Below are 15,742 nucleotides of genomic sequence, written 5' to 3'. Positions count from 1 at the left end.
TCCCCCCGGGCCGCCGGGGGAGGACGCTCGACGCTCCCCGCCCCGGCCCTGCCGCCCCGGGCTTGGGGGAGCGGGCGGGCAGGGGATGCTCTGCCCGGGATGGCCTCTTCGCGGCACCGCTCAGCGCACCCACTCCCGGGGATCCTGACCATGCTCCCGCAGACAAGGCTGGGACCCCACGCCCGTCACCCTGGCCTCAGGCCTGCCCCGCTGCCTGGCCCTGCCCTGCCCAGCACCCCCCAGCTTTGCTCGAGTACTCGCCCATCCCCAGGTTTTGGAGCTCACACCCACCCCTCCCACTCCCCACGTTTTGCGATGCAGACCCTGCAGCAAACATCCCCTCACCCCTCTGCGGGCGGAGCCACAGCCAGCACCCCTCAGATCAGTGCTCCGATTTCCAGGTCCCCCGAAGACATGGATTTCCCATTACAGAGCCCCACCTCGGCTGCTCGTGAGGCCTCACAGCTGCTCCCCCCAGCACCCACCCACCCATCCACCGCACGTGAGCATTAGTCAGTCCTGGAGGCGGGGGCTTCGCCCCCACGCAGACCCCCTGCCTCCATTAACGGGCAGATAAGGAGAGGCCTCGGCTCAGCCCCGCTCAGGGCTGAAACTCCTCCTGGCCTTGCAAGAAGCAGGAGCTGGCCGTGGTCCCTGCCCCACACAGCATCTCAAAGCAAACATACCCTGGCCACGGGTGACAGCCCACTGCAGCAGCACGTCCAAGGACAGGGGACACACGGGCACCAGCAGCAGCCCGGGGGTAACGCAGCTTAAGCTTTGTGGGGGCAGGGACACGTCCCCATCACCTCAGAGCCAGCCCAGCCAGGGCATCCTGCAAAGTGCCCGTCTGGGGATGTGTTGATGAACAGTTTTCTGCAGGCAGCGCCCATCAGAGGTGCCTGTTTTGTTGATGATGTCACTGCAGGGCCAGGACATCCCCCACCACACAACCTCCCTCACCTACCAGGCAAACAGGTTTCCCGAAATCCCAGCCCTGTCCTCCGGAAGCGTGTTCCTCTGACTCAGGGAATGGGGCGCGGGCAGGAGGGCTCCCCAGCAGACGGGGTGGCCCTGCTCTGTGTCATTGCAGGGGTGGCCACACCCCCCAAATTCCTCCAAACACCCCAGAGCCCCACACTGCATCATCTCCCCGCACCCCCTGGCCACGCCATCCCCAGCTGCTCGCCCGGCTCAGCCAGAGCAGAGGCTTCCCCAAAACTCAGCCTCACCCGCTGGCTGACTCCTGGACAGGGAATGCTGAGAGGCACAGACTGGCTCTGGGAGCAGAGCAACCCCAGGGAGATGGCGGGAGACAGGAGTGCACGTGGCATAGGAACCCACAAACACAGATGGACCCCCATGCCCAGGGTCCATCTCCCCACCACAGGACCGGCCTGGATCAAGGGGCACGGTGAGGAAGGGGCAACCACAGGTATCCAGGCCTGCAGCTGTGCTCTGTCAGTGCTCCTGGCATGGGCAGCAATGCCAAGGGCTCCTGGCTGCCCTGCCAACCTGGGTCGATGGGTTATACAAGCATCGATCGATGGCTGTGCTGCAGGCAGAGCCCTGCTGCCTTGGGGTCTCTGGGTCCAGCCCCCCCATTCCCACGGTGCTAGGAACAGCCACCTTCCTCATGCCAATGGAAAATCCAATGAGCTCACGACAAACGTGTCACCCAGCCCCAGCAGCTGCACATCCCAGAGCTCCTTGCACTCCTCAGCCCCTTGGTGCAGGGTGTGACCCTGCATGGACTTAGCCCCCGTGATGTGCTCAAGGTCTTGCCCTGATGCTGGCTGTGGGGATCCAACAGGGAGCCAAAAACCCCAAAATTCTTCAGTGGCCCAGCCACTGACCTGCCAGCTTGAGCTGCTGCTGTGGGAGCCTGGGCGCAAACAAACCCCACGAAAATCTCCAGGCAAAGTACCACAGGAGACACTCCATCTCACCTGCTCCCCACACCTCCCTCCTCTATCCTCAGGACTTTGTCCCTGTCCCAGGTTGTTCCAACCCTGCTGCTCCACTTGGGGGGTCTCAGTGGCCACAGAGGGCCAGCATCGAGCACAGTAGCATGGCCAGGAGGGCTGATCTGAACCTCTGCCCCTAATATCCTCCAGCTGAGCCTCACTACCCATGGGGCAGTGGCCCAGCGGGAACACAGGGGCAAGGGTCTGCCCCTGCATCCTGCTCTGGAGCACATGGGTGAGGCACAGTCCTGTCACCAGGGCAGTCACCAGCTCCCCGAGCACCTTGCTGTGGGGCTGGCATTGCAACTGGCCACAAAGCCCCAGTGCTGCAGGACAGTCCTCTGTGGGTGCAGGTGACAAATGGGCCAGCAATGGGCTGAGCCCTGCCCTGCCGCAGCCCTCATCCGCTCTGTAATTATCTTGAGTGGCATCTGTAATTAGTGCCCTGATGTCATGGTGTCAGGCCTGGGCAGCCCCACACGCTCCCTGCCAGCCCCACCTTGGTCCCCAAGGCTGAAAGAGATCCCAGCCCTCCAATGCCAGCCCGAGGAGCTCCTGCCTGGCCCCAGCTCCCTGCCACCAGTGCTCCTGGACCTGTCCCATCCCTGCCCTGCAGTGCTGAAGCTGCTGTAGGGCAGGATCTGCCTGGCACAGGGCTTGGCTGCTCCTGCTGCTGCAACTCTGCCCCTGCCAGCATCCTGGGGACAGATCCTGCCTGAGCAGGAGAAGGGACAGACCCTGCCCTCCTGAGCTCCCTGGCCTGGGGAGGAAGGTCCCCCACACTGAGGGGAATGTGCTGGAGCAGCCTTAGCAGCTATAAATAGAGTGGGAGGCCCAGGCGTGTGGCAGCCAGGAACTGCCCTTTGGCTGGCATGGGACACAGGCAGGGTAGGGGGCTGCGGGGGTGGGACAGGAAAGAAGAGGAGGGTGAAAGGCCCAGGATGGGCAGGGACACTATCAGTGGGGTCACACAGCTGCATCCAAGCAGCACCTGGCAATTCCATAGAACCTCAGAATCAGTGTGGTAGGGGTTTGGGAGGGACCTCTGGAGATCACCAGTCCAAGCGCCCACTAAAGGAGACGGGTGGCACAGGATGGTGTCCAGGGAGGTTGTGCATCTCTCCAGAGGAGACTCCACAGCTGCTCTGGGCACCCTGTTCCAGTGCTCTGACACCCTCTAAGTCAATAAGTTTTTCCTCATGTTTAGATGGAACTTCCTGTGCTTCAATCTGTACCTGCTGCCCCTCGTCCTGTCACCAGGCACCACTGAAAAGCATTTGGTGCCACCCTCCTGACACTAGTCCTTTAGATACTGTTAAGCACTGATCCCTGCTCAGTCCTCTCCAGGCTCCCCAGGTCCCTCAGCCCTTCCCCATGAGACAGATGCTCTAATTCCCTCCTCATCCTCACAGCCCTCTGCTGGACTCTCCAGTTCTTGTCTGTTGCATACTGGGGAGCCCTGAACTGGACACAGCACTTCAGACAGAGCCTCCTTTATTGCAAGGCAGCCCTCTGCACTCCCTGCTGCACATAGGGCATCCACTGCACATCCCTGCCCTCCGCAGGCTGCCCAGCACCTCTAGCACCCGCGCAGGGGCCGGGCTGCGCCGGTGACGCTGAACCGGGCACTCAGCACCTCCGAGGGTGCCCGCGTCTGCTGGCCCGGCTGCTGCCCACCAGCAAAGAGGGTGAAGCTGCCGGGTTCCAGGTGCCAGTCCTGTGCCCAGACAGCACGCTGCTCTGCTGTCACCTGGAAGGACAGCTTGGTCTCCTGGCCGGCCAGCACAGCCACGCGGCGGAAAGCCACCAGCTGCCAGCGGGGCACCGGCACCGATGACTGCTCCCACCGCAGGTAGAGCTGCACCACCTGCCCGGAGGGACAGAAGTCAGTGCTCACAGGACTCCCTAGCTGCTCCCCAGCAGGGGGTCCTGGGCCATTCCCGTAGCCCCCCCCATGCTCACCTCCTCACCATCCCACTGCCCTGTGTTCCCCAGCACCACAGACACGGAGAGGTTGGCACAGATGGGCAGTGTGGAGGGGCTCAGCACCAGGTCCCGGTAACGGAAGGTGGTGTAGGACAGCCCGTATCCGAAGGGGTAGAGCGGGGCCTCCTGCCCATAGTACCGGTATGTCCTCCCCTCCATGGTGTAGTTCTCCATCGGTGGCACCTGTGGGACAGGGGGGCAGTGGAGCAGGGCAGGGAGCAGGGGGACATGGGCAAGCACCTGCTCTGCATCCCACGGTTCTCAGCAGGGAAGTGCTACGGGCATCGCTGGCTGCCCTGGCCTTACCTGGTGCATGCCCGCGGGCCACGTGGCCGGCAGCCTGCCAGCAGGGTTGGCCCCTGCCTCACCCAGCAGGACCCTGGCGATGGCGAGGCCAGTGGCCTGGGCAGGGAAGAAGCAGGCCAGGATGGCCCCCACGCCCTCATGTGCTTGCGCCCAGCTCACGTCCAGTGGCCCAGCATTGAAGAGCAGCAGGATGACGGGGCGGCCAGCAGCTGCAGGGAAACCCTTGTCATTGAGCCCCATACCAGTGCTGCTCAGACAGCCCCTGGGTGTGCTGGGAATGGGGAATGCCTGGGGGGTTTGTGGCTCCCCTCTCTGCGCCCCAGTCCATCACCACCCCCTCTGGGCCGGTTCTGACCCCTGGAACCCCAACCAGCCCCCCAAGCCCTGCAGAGCCCTACCTGCCCTCACAGCATCCTGCAGCAGCTCCAGCTGATGGCCTGGCAGAGACAGGTCACTCCGGTCCTTTGCCTCCGTCTCCACAGCCGTCCCTGTGTGGGGACAGCTCTTTACACACCTGGGGCACTCTGGGCAGAGGGGCACCAGCTCCCTCAGGGGGCCGACGGAGCCCCAGTCCACTTCCCCTCCCCAGGCTGTGCCTACCCAGCACCCTGGCTACTCCCACCTACCTGTCCCCAGGCAGACCACGACCACGTCAGCAGCCCCCGCCGCACCCACCACCTCTGCTGGCGTGTACTGCTGGCACTGTGGCTCAGGGCAGCCTGCTGCAAAGCTGACATTGACTGGCAGCATTTCCAGCCCTCTCCTGCACCAGGGAAAAGCAGAGGGCATGGGGGCACCCCCCATGCACTGGTCCCCAGCAAAGGGTCGAGCAGTGCCCAGGACCAGGGGATGGACGGCAGCACTGCGCTGTCTCACCGGGGAGTGTGGATGAACCGCGGCTCCGGCACCGGCGCGTAGTCCCCAAACAGCACCTGCGGGTTGTCAGCGAAGGGACCCACCACCTGTGGAGAGCAGAGGGTGAGGGTGCCTGAGCAACCCTGTGCCATGCAGTTCCCCAAAGGAGGGGACAGCTGCATGCCAGGGTATGGAGCCAGCAGCCCCTGGGTCACCGTGTCCCCCTGCCCGCCTCCCTCACCGCCAGGCGCTTGCCAGGCAGGTCCTGTGCCCGGAGTGGCAGCGTTCCCTGCACGTTCTTCAGCAGCACGAAGCTCTTGATGGCAGCTTCCAGGGAGAGGTTGCGGTGCTCGGGGCTCTGCACAGCGCTCAGGCCCAGGACACTGTAGGGGTTCATGGCTGGGGGGTCAAACTCCCCAAGTCGCATCCGTGTGTAGAAAAGGGGCCGGACCCGGTTACGCAGCATCTGCAAAGACACAACACCAAAACCTCGACTGTGCTTGGTGGGGGCAGCCTTGGCTCCCTGCCTGTGCCCCTGGCCCCGCTCCCCCAGCTCACCTGCAGTGTGATGTTACCCATGGCCAGAGCCTGGGGGATGTGCATGAAGACGTTGTTCCTCAAGCCATAGGCGAGTTCCAGGTTGCAGCCGGCATTCATGGAAGCTGCCGTGCCAGGGAGAAGGGAAACTGCTCGTCATGGGTGGTGATGGCCAGGGACCCCGCGCCCGTCCCGCCAGCTCACCAACCGCCGTCTCCAGGAAGGTGCGTGTGTAGTGGTGGCCCAGCATGATGAGCTCCAGGGCCCCCTCATCGCTCACCACGTAGCCCTCGAACCCCCACTCTCCGCGCAGGATGTCTGTCAGCAGCTTCTTGTTGGCGCAGGCGGGAACGCCATTGATCCTGTGGGAGAAGGGATGGGGCAGGCAGGATGGCCGGGCACCAGGCACCCCGCAGGCAGCCCAGCCCGCGCAGTCCCCGCCGTGCTCGGTACCGGTTGTAGCTGCACATGAAGCTGTAGGAGCCGGCACGCACGCAGGCCTGGAACTGGGGCAGGAAGGTTGTGCGCCAGTCCCGCTCCAGCACCTGCGAGTGCCATGGCAGAGGGGTCAGCACCCGGGGGGCATCCACCACCTCACAGCCCCACTGCCCCATGGCCCTGGTGTCCCATGGCTCCACTGCACCCACCTTGGCATCAAAGCTGAGCCTGGAGACGGGGATGTTCTCAGGGCCCCCGTGCACGCTGAAGTGCTTGCAGCCAGCGCTGGCCTTGACGTACCGGGGGTGCTGGCCCTGCAGCCCCTGCACGAAGCTGCGGGCCAGCTCCCCGCTCAGGAACGGGTCCTCCCCGTAGGTCTCCTGGACGAGACGCAGGCGGCTCACTGCTGGGACCCACCCCACACCCCCACAGCCAGCACCCAAGGGAGCCACTGCCATTTTCCAGCTGCTCAGCCATGGTCCTGCGTGGCTGGTTCCTCCCCTATGCTGGCACCTGGTTCCTGCCCCACAGCGGGTGCCTCATGATGTTGAGGACAGGGCTGAAGCAGCTGAGCCCGGTGTGGTCATCGTAGCGGCCGGCGGCAGCGAAGGCGTTGTGCTTGGCTCTCACCTCGGTGGCAGTGGCATTGGCTACCCGGTAGATGAGCTCAGGGCTGCAGGGAGAGCATGGGGGTGTTGAGAGGCGAGGACAGGGGGTGGGGCTCATCTCACAAGGCCACATCCCACATCCCCCCCTTGGGCACCCCACCCTGTGGGAGTCTCCTGGGTGGATCCCGGGGTGCCCTATCCTGTGGGAGCTGACCTGGGTGGATCCCGGGGTGCCTTTCTCATAGGAGCCTCGCGGATGGATCCCTGCCCCCCCCCATCCTGCAGGAGCCTTCCAGGTGGTTTCCCAGCCTCTCATCCCACAGAATCCACCTCAGATGGATCCCTTTCCCCCTGTCCCGTAGGAGCCGCTCCACGGGAGTCCGTCCCCGGTGCCAGTACCTGAAGGAGGCAGCCAGCCCCAGCGCCTGGGGAAAGGCTGTGGCCCAGCCGGGAGCCTCCGCGTCCCCCCGCAGACACTCGGTGTTCCAGTTGTAGGGCGCGATGCCCAGCCGCGGGATGGGGGGAGCGGGGCCGTTGCCCATCGCCCCCCCCCTCGCCACCTGCGGGCCAGCGGCGCTGAGCGGGGGTCCCGGGGCCGCCCCAGGCCGCCCCCCGCCGCCCCCTCACCTGCAGCACCAGCTCGGCAGGGCTCAGCCGGCCCAGCAGGTCGTCGAGGCGGCGGTGCCAGGGCAGGGCCGGGTCCTGGAAGGGGAAGAGCGGGGGTATCGGGGGGTGCTGTGCCCGCCCCGGCACGGCGCCCAGCGCCGCGTACAGCAGCAGGGCCCGGAGCCCCGGCACAGCCGCTCCCGGGGCCGCCGCGCTCTGCCGGGCGCGCCGGGGCTCGGCCGGGCGCGGCATGGCTCGGCTCAGTTGCCCGGGATCAGCCCAGTGCTCCAAAGCCGTGGGCGACGGACGCAGCGCGGCGGGGCGGAGCGGGGGCAGCGCCCACCCGACGGGGCGGAGCGGGGCGGGGACTGGGGTCCTGGGGCGGGGGATGCCAGTGGGGGGGGTTCGGTGCTGCGGGTCCTGGTGCTGCGGTCTCAGGACGGGGAATCCCGGGATAAGGTGTCCCGGGGCCGGGGTATGCTGGTCCGGGGGTCCCGATACCTCCTGGCGCGGGCAAACCCGTGAGCAGGAACCGGCAGACCCACCCGGCGAGGCCAAACCAGCTCCTGGGGACCCCCGGCTGCAGCGGGGCTGGCAGGAACGGCCCCTGCTCGGGACAGAGGGTCAGACAGTGCCCCACCGCCGCTCCCGTCACAGACCTGGGAATCGGGACAACTCGGGGAAGTTCGTTAGCACCCTGTGCTTTAACGAGAGCCACGGACACTGCCAGGGAACCACGTGGTGACCGCGGACACGGTACCCGCACACCGGAGCAGCCGCGGTGACCGTGGTCACACTCAGTGTCCAGGGGTAGTGGCTGTGGCTGTGCTGCCCCAGACCCACACACACAGCCCGGGGACTGCGCAGGGCAGGGAGGTGGCTCTGGTGTGACCAGGCTGGCAGGGCCGTGTCTGGACCTGACGCGTGTCCCACAGCCCAGCCAGGTAGCTCCTGGGCTAGTGACCCGGAGCAGCGCTCGGGCAGCCCGCGGGCACGCAGCGATGTTTGCTGAGGCTTTCTCACATGGCTGTTCCCAGGGGACGAACAACGCGGTGACAGTGACAGCCTTGGCAGTGGCCAGCCCTTTCTCCACCTGAGTCAGCCCATCTCCAGCATCACAGCCACGGAGCTGTGCACCAGGTACCACCTCATCCTTTGCCCACTCCTGGATGTGGTTCTCCGGCCAGGAGATGCCCAGGTGGGAGCGGAGAGCACGGAATGGCCATTTGCCCCCTGGTGCCAGGATGGGGGGGGGAGCGGGAGGGGAGCTGGGGTTCACAGGCTGCTCCCCTGTGCTTAGGGCTGGGCAATGGGGCAGCATCACCCCTCTGGCACCATGTCCCGCTCCTGCCAGGGATGGAGGTGACGCTGGCAGCTCTCCAGCCCGGACCGACCACGCCAGGAGCTGGTGTCAGGCCCTGGGGCTCGCAGCTCGCCAGCTCGGGGACGCAGCCATGTAAGGCAATGTCAGCGGGTCAGCCCGGCTGGCCCCGCGCTCCAGCACTGCTCTCGGCAGGGACAGCGAAGACATGGCCCAGCTGCTGGATTCCTGAGCAGCCGCGGGGAGGGGGGTCCCACTGGCAGCTCCCTCTGCGCCCGCAGCACGTCCCCCCGCCTGGCACGCAGCCCCCATCGCACCGCCCGGCTCCAGCCACCCCCGAGCGCGGGTCAGCAACCAGCTGAGAGACACGTCTGCAGCGCAGACATACCCCAATAAATAAATATAACACAGCCAGGCAGCATCTGCCCGGGAGCAGAGGCTGGCGCTCGGGCTGCCGCACTGGCTGGGGGGATTCGTTGTTCCAGCAAATATTTAGGGGGCTGCACTGAGCCTCAAGCCAGGCTGATTTCCACGACACCCCCGTCCCCTGCCACATCTCCTCACAGCCGCGTTCGCTTCTCACACGTGTGAGGAGCGGAAACCCTGCACCAAGCAACTCCGTTCCCACACCGCCCTGTGGCCCGGGGCTCTGGGCCAGCCCTGCCCCGAAGCCCAGGGCTCGGGCCAGCCGCCCTTGCCCCGGGAACCGGGGGCTCCACCGAGGCACTGGGGCAGCAGCGGGGCCAGGACAGGGCAGTGAGGGCAGGGAGAGGCAGCACGGTGTGACCCAGAACAGAGCGTGTGGCTCGGGCAGCCTCCAGGCACACGGCACTGATTGCTCTGGGGCTTTTCTCACACGGGCACTCCCACGGGACAAACAGCGCGGTGGCGGTGACAGCCGGACCTCGCCTCGGCACCGGCACCGGCACCGGCACCGGCACCGGCACCGGCACCGGCACCGGCCAGCCCGGCGCGTCCCTGCGGCCCGAGCAAGAGCAGCGCTGGGGAAGGGAGCCCTTTCTATGAGGGGAGCCCTCCGGAAAACCCCTCACAGCCACCAGCGGCACCGGGGGTTCACGCAGCACACGTGGACTCTGCTGGAGGCGGGTCAGGCCGCACCTCCTCCCCACCGCACCTGGGACCGGGCAGTCCCGCAGTCACCGGCGCCCCGACCCTCGCCGGCCACTCAGGGGCCACCCACCGCCGGCAGCGGGGCAGGGCTGGGGGGCAGGGCTGGGGGCAGGGTTGGGGGCAGGGTTGGGGGGCAGGGTACCGGGGCAGGGGTGGGGGGCAGGGCAGGGTTGGGGGGCAGGGTTCGGGGGCAGGGATGGGGGGCAGGGTTCCGGGACAGGGTTGGGGGGTAGGGTTCTGGGGCAGGGTTGGGGGGCAGGGTTCCGGGGCAGGGTTGGGGGGCAGGGCTGGGTGCAGGGCTGGGGGGCAGGGTTGGGGGGCAGGGTTCCGGGGCAGGGTTGGGGGGCAGGGCTGGGTGCAGGGCTGGGGGGCAGGGTTGGGGGGCAGGGTTCCGGGGCAGGGTTGGGGGGCAGGGCTGGGTGCAGGGCTGGGGGGCAGGGTTGGGGGGCAGGGTTCCGGGGCAGGGTTCCGGGGCAGGGTTCCGGGGCAGGGTTGGGGGGCAGGGCTGGGTGCAGGGCTGGGGGGCAGGGTTCCGGGGCAGGGTTGGGGGGCAGGGTTCCGGGGCAGGGTTCCGGGGCAGGGTTGGGGGGCAGGGTTCGGGGGCAGCGCTCGGGCCGCCCCAGCCCCGGGGCTCGCTGGGGCCCCCGGCCCGGCGGGCGGGCGGCAGCGCCCCCTGGCGGCCCCTGCCGGGACCGGAGGGCGCTGCCGTCACGTGGTGCAGAGCACGCCGGGCAGCCCCGCCCCCCCGCCGTGTGCCGCGCATGCGCACAGCGCGGCCGCGGTGCACCCTGGGGCGCGTAGTTGGGCGGCGCGGGCGGCGGGTCCCGCGCGCGGCCGGAGCAGGGGCAGGATGTCGCGCCAGGCCGGCCGCGGCGCCGAGAGCAAGAAAATGGTAACGGCGGGGCCTGAGCGGCCGGGCGAGCCCCGGCCTGACGGGCCCGGGCCGGTGGGGGGTGGCGGGAGGCGAGGCCCGGCCCGGCCGGGGTTCGGGCCCGCGGCGGGGCCTGCTCTGCCTGCCCGGCGGGACGGGCCCGGGCCCGGCCCCGCCGAGAGACGAGCGTTGGAGAGCGGGACGGCAGAGCCGAGCGCTAATTCTGCTCGGGTTAATCCGGTGTCGCTGCACTGTCAAGGTCTGAAAACCAGCAGCAGCAAAATCGGCGTTTTCTCCCTCCGTGCGGTGCTGACGGGCCGGTTCCGGCTCGGCCCCTGCTGCTCCAGCCCCTCCGCACCGCGGGGAGTTAAGCTCTTTAAATACAACGATTTTCACTTAAGGAATTGGTGGCACTTGATTAGCGTTCTGACGTTTTCGTGGCCACAGAACAGCTCTCTGGCATTGAAGCTATACACAAGTCTGCAATACGGAGAAACAGAGATAAAGGGAAAAGTATTGGGCAGTTTAATTCTCTTAGATGGGCTGAAAATGAAGAGTTCGTTCATAAAACATTAATTTAGAAGTTTTGCCTTGTTCTAATACTGTAAAGTTACCTGAATAGCAGGTAACTGTAGAAATAACTGATAGAAATACCTCTGACCAGCCCTGGGGCTGACAGCAGGAGGTGACAGCTTCATGGCTGGACAGGGTAACTGACACCATCCTGGACTGGGAACAGCTGGATTTCTGCCATCCATTCACCCACACTCTCTCTCTAGCTGCCAAGCTCTGTCTCTACTAAAATTACCAAAATCTTTCAAAGTAGCATAACCTTTTTTGCATGTTTGTTAAATTCTCTGCCAAAATACCTGACTGCCTGTTGAGCTGAAGGGGATTTCCACCTCGTCTGAGGGATGTGAACTTGCACAACCTTCACCTTTCCAAGATGAAAGCAGAGTTGTAAGCAGAAAAAGCAAAGAATGTGTCAGTTCTTGAACATCAGGCAGAAGCACCGAGGAGCCCAGTTGGTCCTTTTCAGGTGCAAAGCCTTGTGGTGGCTCATGGCTGTTGACAATGACAAGGTGAAATTCCCCATCTCTTCTAACAAAACCCAGTTTCTGTTCGTTGAATGTTGGTGATTCCTGCTCGTGTTTGTCTTGGCTTTTGTGTAACCTGTTCAGAATGATCTGTGTTAACTCTGATGTCTCTTTTCCCTCCCTTTCTGCCCACCTGCTGCTTTCATTCTGTAGTATTGGTATTTGCCATTCATTTCACCTTCTGCATCTATGCATCTCATGGTAGGTGATAGGCTTTTAATCCCAGATTAGACTCTGAAATGTTTCTGAATGCTAAAACTGAAAGCAGAAATAAATTGTGGTGGTTTATTGGTTCCTGAAAACACTTCCTTCAGTTCCTGTGGAAAGCTAAAGCCTGCTGTAGCTTTTTGTCTTGTCATTAAAGGCTGTGTTAATCACAGTTCTGGCATAACGGCTCCCAGAAAATGCACTGATTGCTTCAGGTTGAGGATTGGTGAGTGGTGGCTGGGAGGGGAGACTCTTCCCCGGGAGTTTTCTGCAGATCTGGCACCCCTGCAGAGAAAGCCCAAGGAATTTTATCCCAGCCAGGCACAGAAAGCAGATGTGCCCCACAGAGATCTACTGAGCTGACCTCAGATCCTCCTCACAGTGCCTTGGCTGGTTCTGAGGAGCTGATTTTAATGTATGAAGCAAATGATGTGCCTAGATAACTTCCCAGGGACCAGATGAGGGCATGGGAAAGTGTTTGACCTGTCAAAGGACCAGCAGTGGAACCTCCTGAATGCTGCCACTGGCAGCATGTCCATGGGGCAGGGATCAGAGTTGGAGCCAGTTCTCGCCTCCAGGTCATGGCTGAAGTAAATCCAGGTCCCTGGCAACTGCAGGTTGAGCCATCCAGGAGGGGTTGGTGGCACGGAAGGGCCTGGAGGTGTCATCCCAGGTATCTGAGGATGTGCTCATCAAAGGAAAGAGATGCTAATTGGCAGCTGAGAATGGCTGCAGTGTGAGCTGTGTCCTGGCTTGGCTCCTGGGGTCAGCCTCAGGACACGGGAACTGCTCTGTGTGTGGAGAGAAAGAAAGTGCTGGGTTGTTCCTGGTCAGGACTTCTCTTTCCGAGGAGACTGCAGCTGCTTTGCCAAAATGCCAACTGGGATCCTTCCTGGTTAAGCAGCAAATTCCTTTGAGACAGCAGATTTCTGTTCCCCATCTCCGGGCCAACAGAAGCAGCACTGGACACAGATGCAGCTCAGTCCCTTGTCCCTTTGGCCTCTGCTAAATCCCTTCTGCCTCTCTGCAGAACTCGGAGCTCTTCACGCTGACCTACGGGGCGCTGGTCACCCAGCTCTGCAAGGACTACGAGAACGACGAGGACGTCAACAAGCAGCTTGACAAGATGTGAGTGGGTCTGCTGCAGCAGAGCCTTGTAGGCTTCACAGCCTGAGTTGGTTTAATAGTGAGGCTTGGTCCCTTCACAGGGGTTACAACATCGGGGTGAGGCTCATAGAAGACTTTCTGGCCCGGTCCAACGTTGGAAGATGCCACGATTTCCGTGAAACTGCAGATGTTATTGCAAAGGTAATTGTCCAGCCATGGCTCTGCCAGGTTTTGCCTGTGAGGATAGAGTGGTTGCTGCTCATGGGAGTGTTCTGAGGGTTTGACTGAGATTTTGGGAAGGCAAAAAGAGAGCACTGAATCCCTGACTGCTTCTGACTGGTGGGAATTGGGAGAAAGGGGTGACGTTCTATGGTATTCTATATTTTCAAGATAGTAATTTTACAAAGACAAGAGCTGTGCTGTGGCTTCATGGGATGTGTTCTTGTTCCCACTCTGATGTTCAGATAGCATTCAAGATGTACCTGGGCATCACTCCAAGCATCACCAACTGGAGCCCTGGAGGTGACGAGTTCTCCCTGATCTTGGAAAATAACCCCTTGGTGGACTTTGTTGAGCTCCCTGACAACCACTCCTCTCTCATCTATTCCAACCTTTTGTGTGGAGTGCTTCGAGGGGCCCTGGAAATGGTGAGCCAACATCTCTCTTCCAGTGAGATCTATGAATAACCAAGGTAGCAGCAGATATTTTAATGTCTAAGCAGTTCGTGACTTCAGTATTTGCTTTGGACTTGAAATTCATTCCCAGAAGAAAAAAATAACATGTGGTTCCCTAGAGCCCCGTGTTTTGTGTCATGCCCTCAGAGTCCTTCATCTGGTGCTTCACAATCAGATGGTTCCTAGAGAAGCTGCTGTTGTAAGGAGGTAACAGCTCCTCTTTCCTTTTCCCCCACCCAGGTGCAGATGGCCGTGGATGTAAAATTTGTCCAGGACACACTGAAGGGTGACAGTGTCACAGAGATAAGGATGAAGTTCATCCGGAGGATTGAAGACAATCTCCCAGCTGGTGAAGAGTGAACCTCAGCCCAGTCTCCCCGCGGGGCTGGAGGGGACCAGCAGGGTTTGCCCATTAGCTTTCCTCACAGATCCGTAGGGATAGACCATGTTCAGCACAGACCTGCAGGGAGCTGGTGCCCCTGTACGTTCAGACAGACTCACTGACTGTTTAAGATGTTGTTATATTCTTCTACTGTCAATTCCACCTTCTGTAGAAGACGATTGTCTGGTTGCTGTTTATTTCACAGGTTCATTCTGAAGCTTTTTCATAAGGTGATGTCCTTTTCGTATTCCCCTGGGGACTCTTTCTATGCTCAGTTTCTAACTGTGACGTTTGGTTGTGTGAGAAAATACAGCTCAAAGTCTGGAAGAGCTCCAGCCTGTTCAAATCCAAATCTGTTTCTTTGCCAGAATTGGAGACCAAGCTGTGAGAGCCCAGTGATTTCCTTTCCAATGCTGTCCTTAAAAAAGAGGTGTTTAAAATTCATTGGAGATCAGCACGTAGTATTTCTGTAGACCAAACTGACCTCCTGCATTTCATTCTAAAGTTCTAGGAAAATACAAGTTTGGTACAAGGGGGTGGTTTGAGAGTTCCCTTTGAGTTCTGGTACCCACTTGGGGTAGGTTCATGAGGTCCCTGTTCTGCATTTTCTCTTCCCCAGCAGCCTCTTGACTCCTCTCTTGGAAGGGGAGGACCTGGACATCACAGTGGAGCAGCAGGAAATATTTTAAATGAAGAACAGGAAAGTGGCTGCAATTCCACTATTCCAAAACTCAGGCCAAGCACTGGGAGGGACTGGATAATTTTCCTCAGGTAGAGCCTGTTCTGTCACAGTGAATGGACACTGCCTGGTGGGGGGGGGTGGGGCTGGGTGGGTTCTCACATCTTCAGGCTGCAGCAGAATTTCCCATATTACTTGGCAAGCTTCAGCAGTCTGCAGCACCTGCTGTTCCATAAAATAAATACTCAAAGGAGTCATATAGCTCAAAAAGCAAGATACTGGGCAGTCAGCTTCCTCTGCCATCCCATTCAGCCAGAAGACGCAGTCAGAGTTTCAGGTCTCCAGTCACTTTACATGGCATGAAGGCGCAGATCCCCAGAGGCAGGTCAGTTGGCAGCTCTCGCTCCACAGGGGCTCACACACCTCTCTAGGGTTGTGCCTGAGTGTAAGGTGAGGGAGAGCAAGCTGCCTCCCATGCTGCTGTTTGTTTGGCTTCTCTGGATGGCTCTGCTTGTCCCTTTTTTTTCCCCAAATGAGTCCTTTGGTGGGAGGGTTTGGATGCTCCGTGTGCTGCGAAGGGGCAGCGCGTCGCTGGGAGAGCAGCTGGAGGACACTGAGGAGCCTGGTGGGGTTTGGAGGTGCTGCTGCAGACAGGAAAAAGACCCGTCATTTCTCATAATTGACCATTACAAGGCATTTTAAGACTGCATTAATTGCATTAAAAGAATCCCAGTGGCAACTCTGGTTTCCTCTTGCTTTGTTTGGCGGGGAGGCGGGTGCTGGTGCGGGGCTGGCAGGGTGACGGCAGCGCCGCACCAGGAATGTCTGGCTGCTGGAGGCCTGAAAGCCACTGCCCGAGGGAATCCTGCCCGTATTCAGTGCACGGAGGGATAGTGGCTGGGGAGCAGGACTGGGGGCTGACGGGGAAACCAGACAGTCAATGTTTGCTTGTTTGAGGACTGGCCTTTTT

At 61.9% G+C, this 15,742-nt stretch overlaps 2 protein-coding genes across 3 annotated transcripts; one reads left to right on the top strand and one right to left on the bottom strand.

Annotated features, from left to right (window-relative positions):
• Nucleotides 1–3,444: 3,444 nt before the first annotated feature.
• LOC127393288 (uncharacterized) lies at nt 3,445–7,597 on the bottom strand. The gene is made up of 14 exons (XM_051638238.1): nt 7,325–7,597; nt 7,097–7,257; nt 6,603–6,762; nt 6,299–6,469; nt 6,105–6,196; nt 5,856–6,013; nt 5,673–5,776; nt 5,356–5,580; nt 5,136–5,221; nt 4,886–5,022; nt 4,658–4,747; nt 4,260–4,468; nt 3,930–4,136; nt 3,445–3,834 (listed from the first exon to the last, which is right to left on the bottom strand). Exons 1-14 carry the CDS (start codon nt 7,553–7,555, stop codon nt 3,547–3,549), a joined length of 2,319 nt encoding a protein of 772 aa, XP_051494198.1. The 5' UTR covers nt 7,556–7,597; the 3' UTR covers nt 3,445–3,546.
• A 2,931-nt stretch (nt 7,598–10,528) lies between these two features.
• On the top strand, nt 10,529–15,511 carry TRAPPC3 (trafficking protein particle complex subunit 3). 2 transcript variants are annotated; one of them, XM_051638199.1, is made up of 6 exons: nt 10,530–10,647; nt 11,877–11,924; nt 12,961–13,058; nt 13,139–13,238; nt 13,502–13,684; nt 13,952–15,511. In XM_051638199.1, the coding sequence occupies exons 1-6, from the start codon at nt 10,606–10,608 to the stop codon at nt 14,069–14,071; spliced, it is 591 nt and encodes a 196-aa protein (XP_051494159.1). In that variant the 5' UTR covers nt 10,530–10,605; the 3' UTR covers nt 14,072–15,511. The 2 variants fall into 2 exon arrangements, with proteins under 2 accessions (XP_051494160.1, XP_051494159.1); XM_051638200.1 differs by lacking the exon at nt 11,877–11,924 and having other exon boundaries at nt 10,529–10,647.
• Nucleotides 15,512–15,742: the final 231 nt, after the last annotated feature.

The sequence above is a fragment of the Apus apus genome, chromosome 21, assembly GCF_020740795.1.
Source record: "Apus apus isolate bApuApu2 chromosome 21, bApuApu2.pri.cur, whole genome shotgun sequence".
Taxonomy (NCBI): Eukaryota; Metazoa; Chordata; class Aves; order Apodiformes; family Apodidae; genus Apus; species Apus apus.
This window is presented reverse-complemented; position numbering and strand designations above follow the sequence as displayed.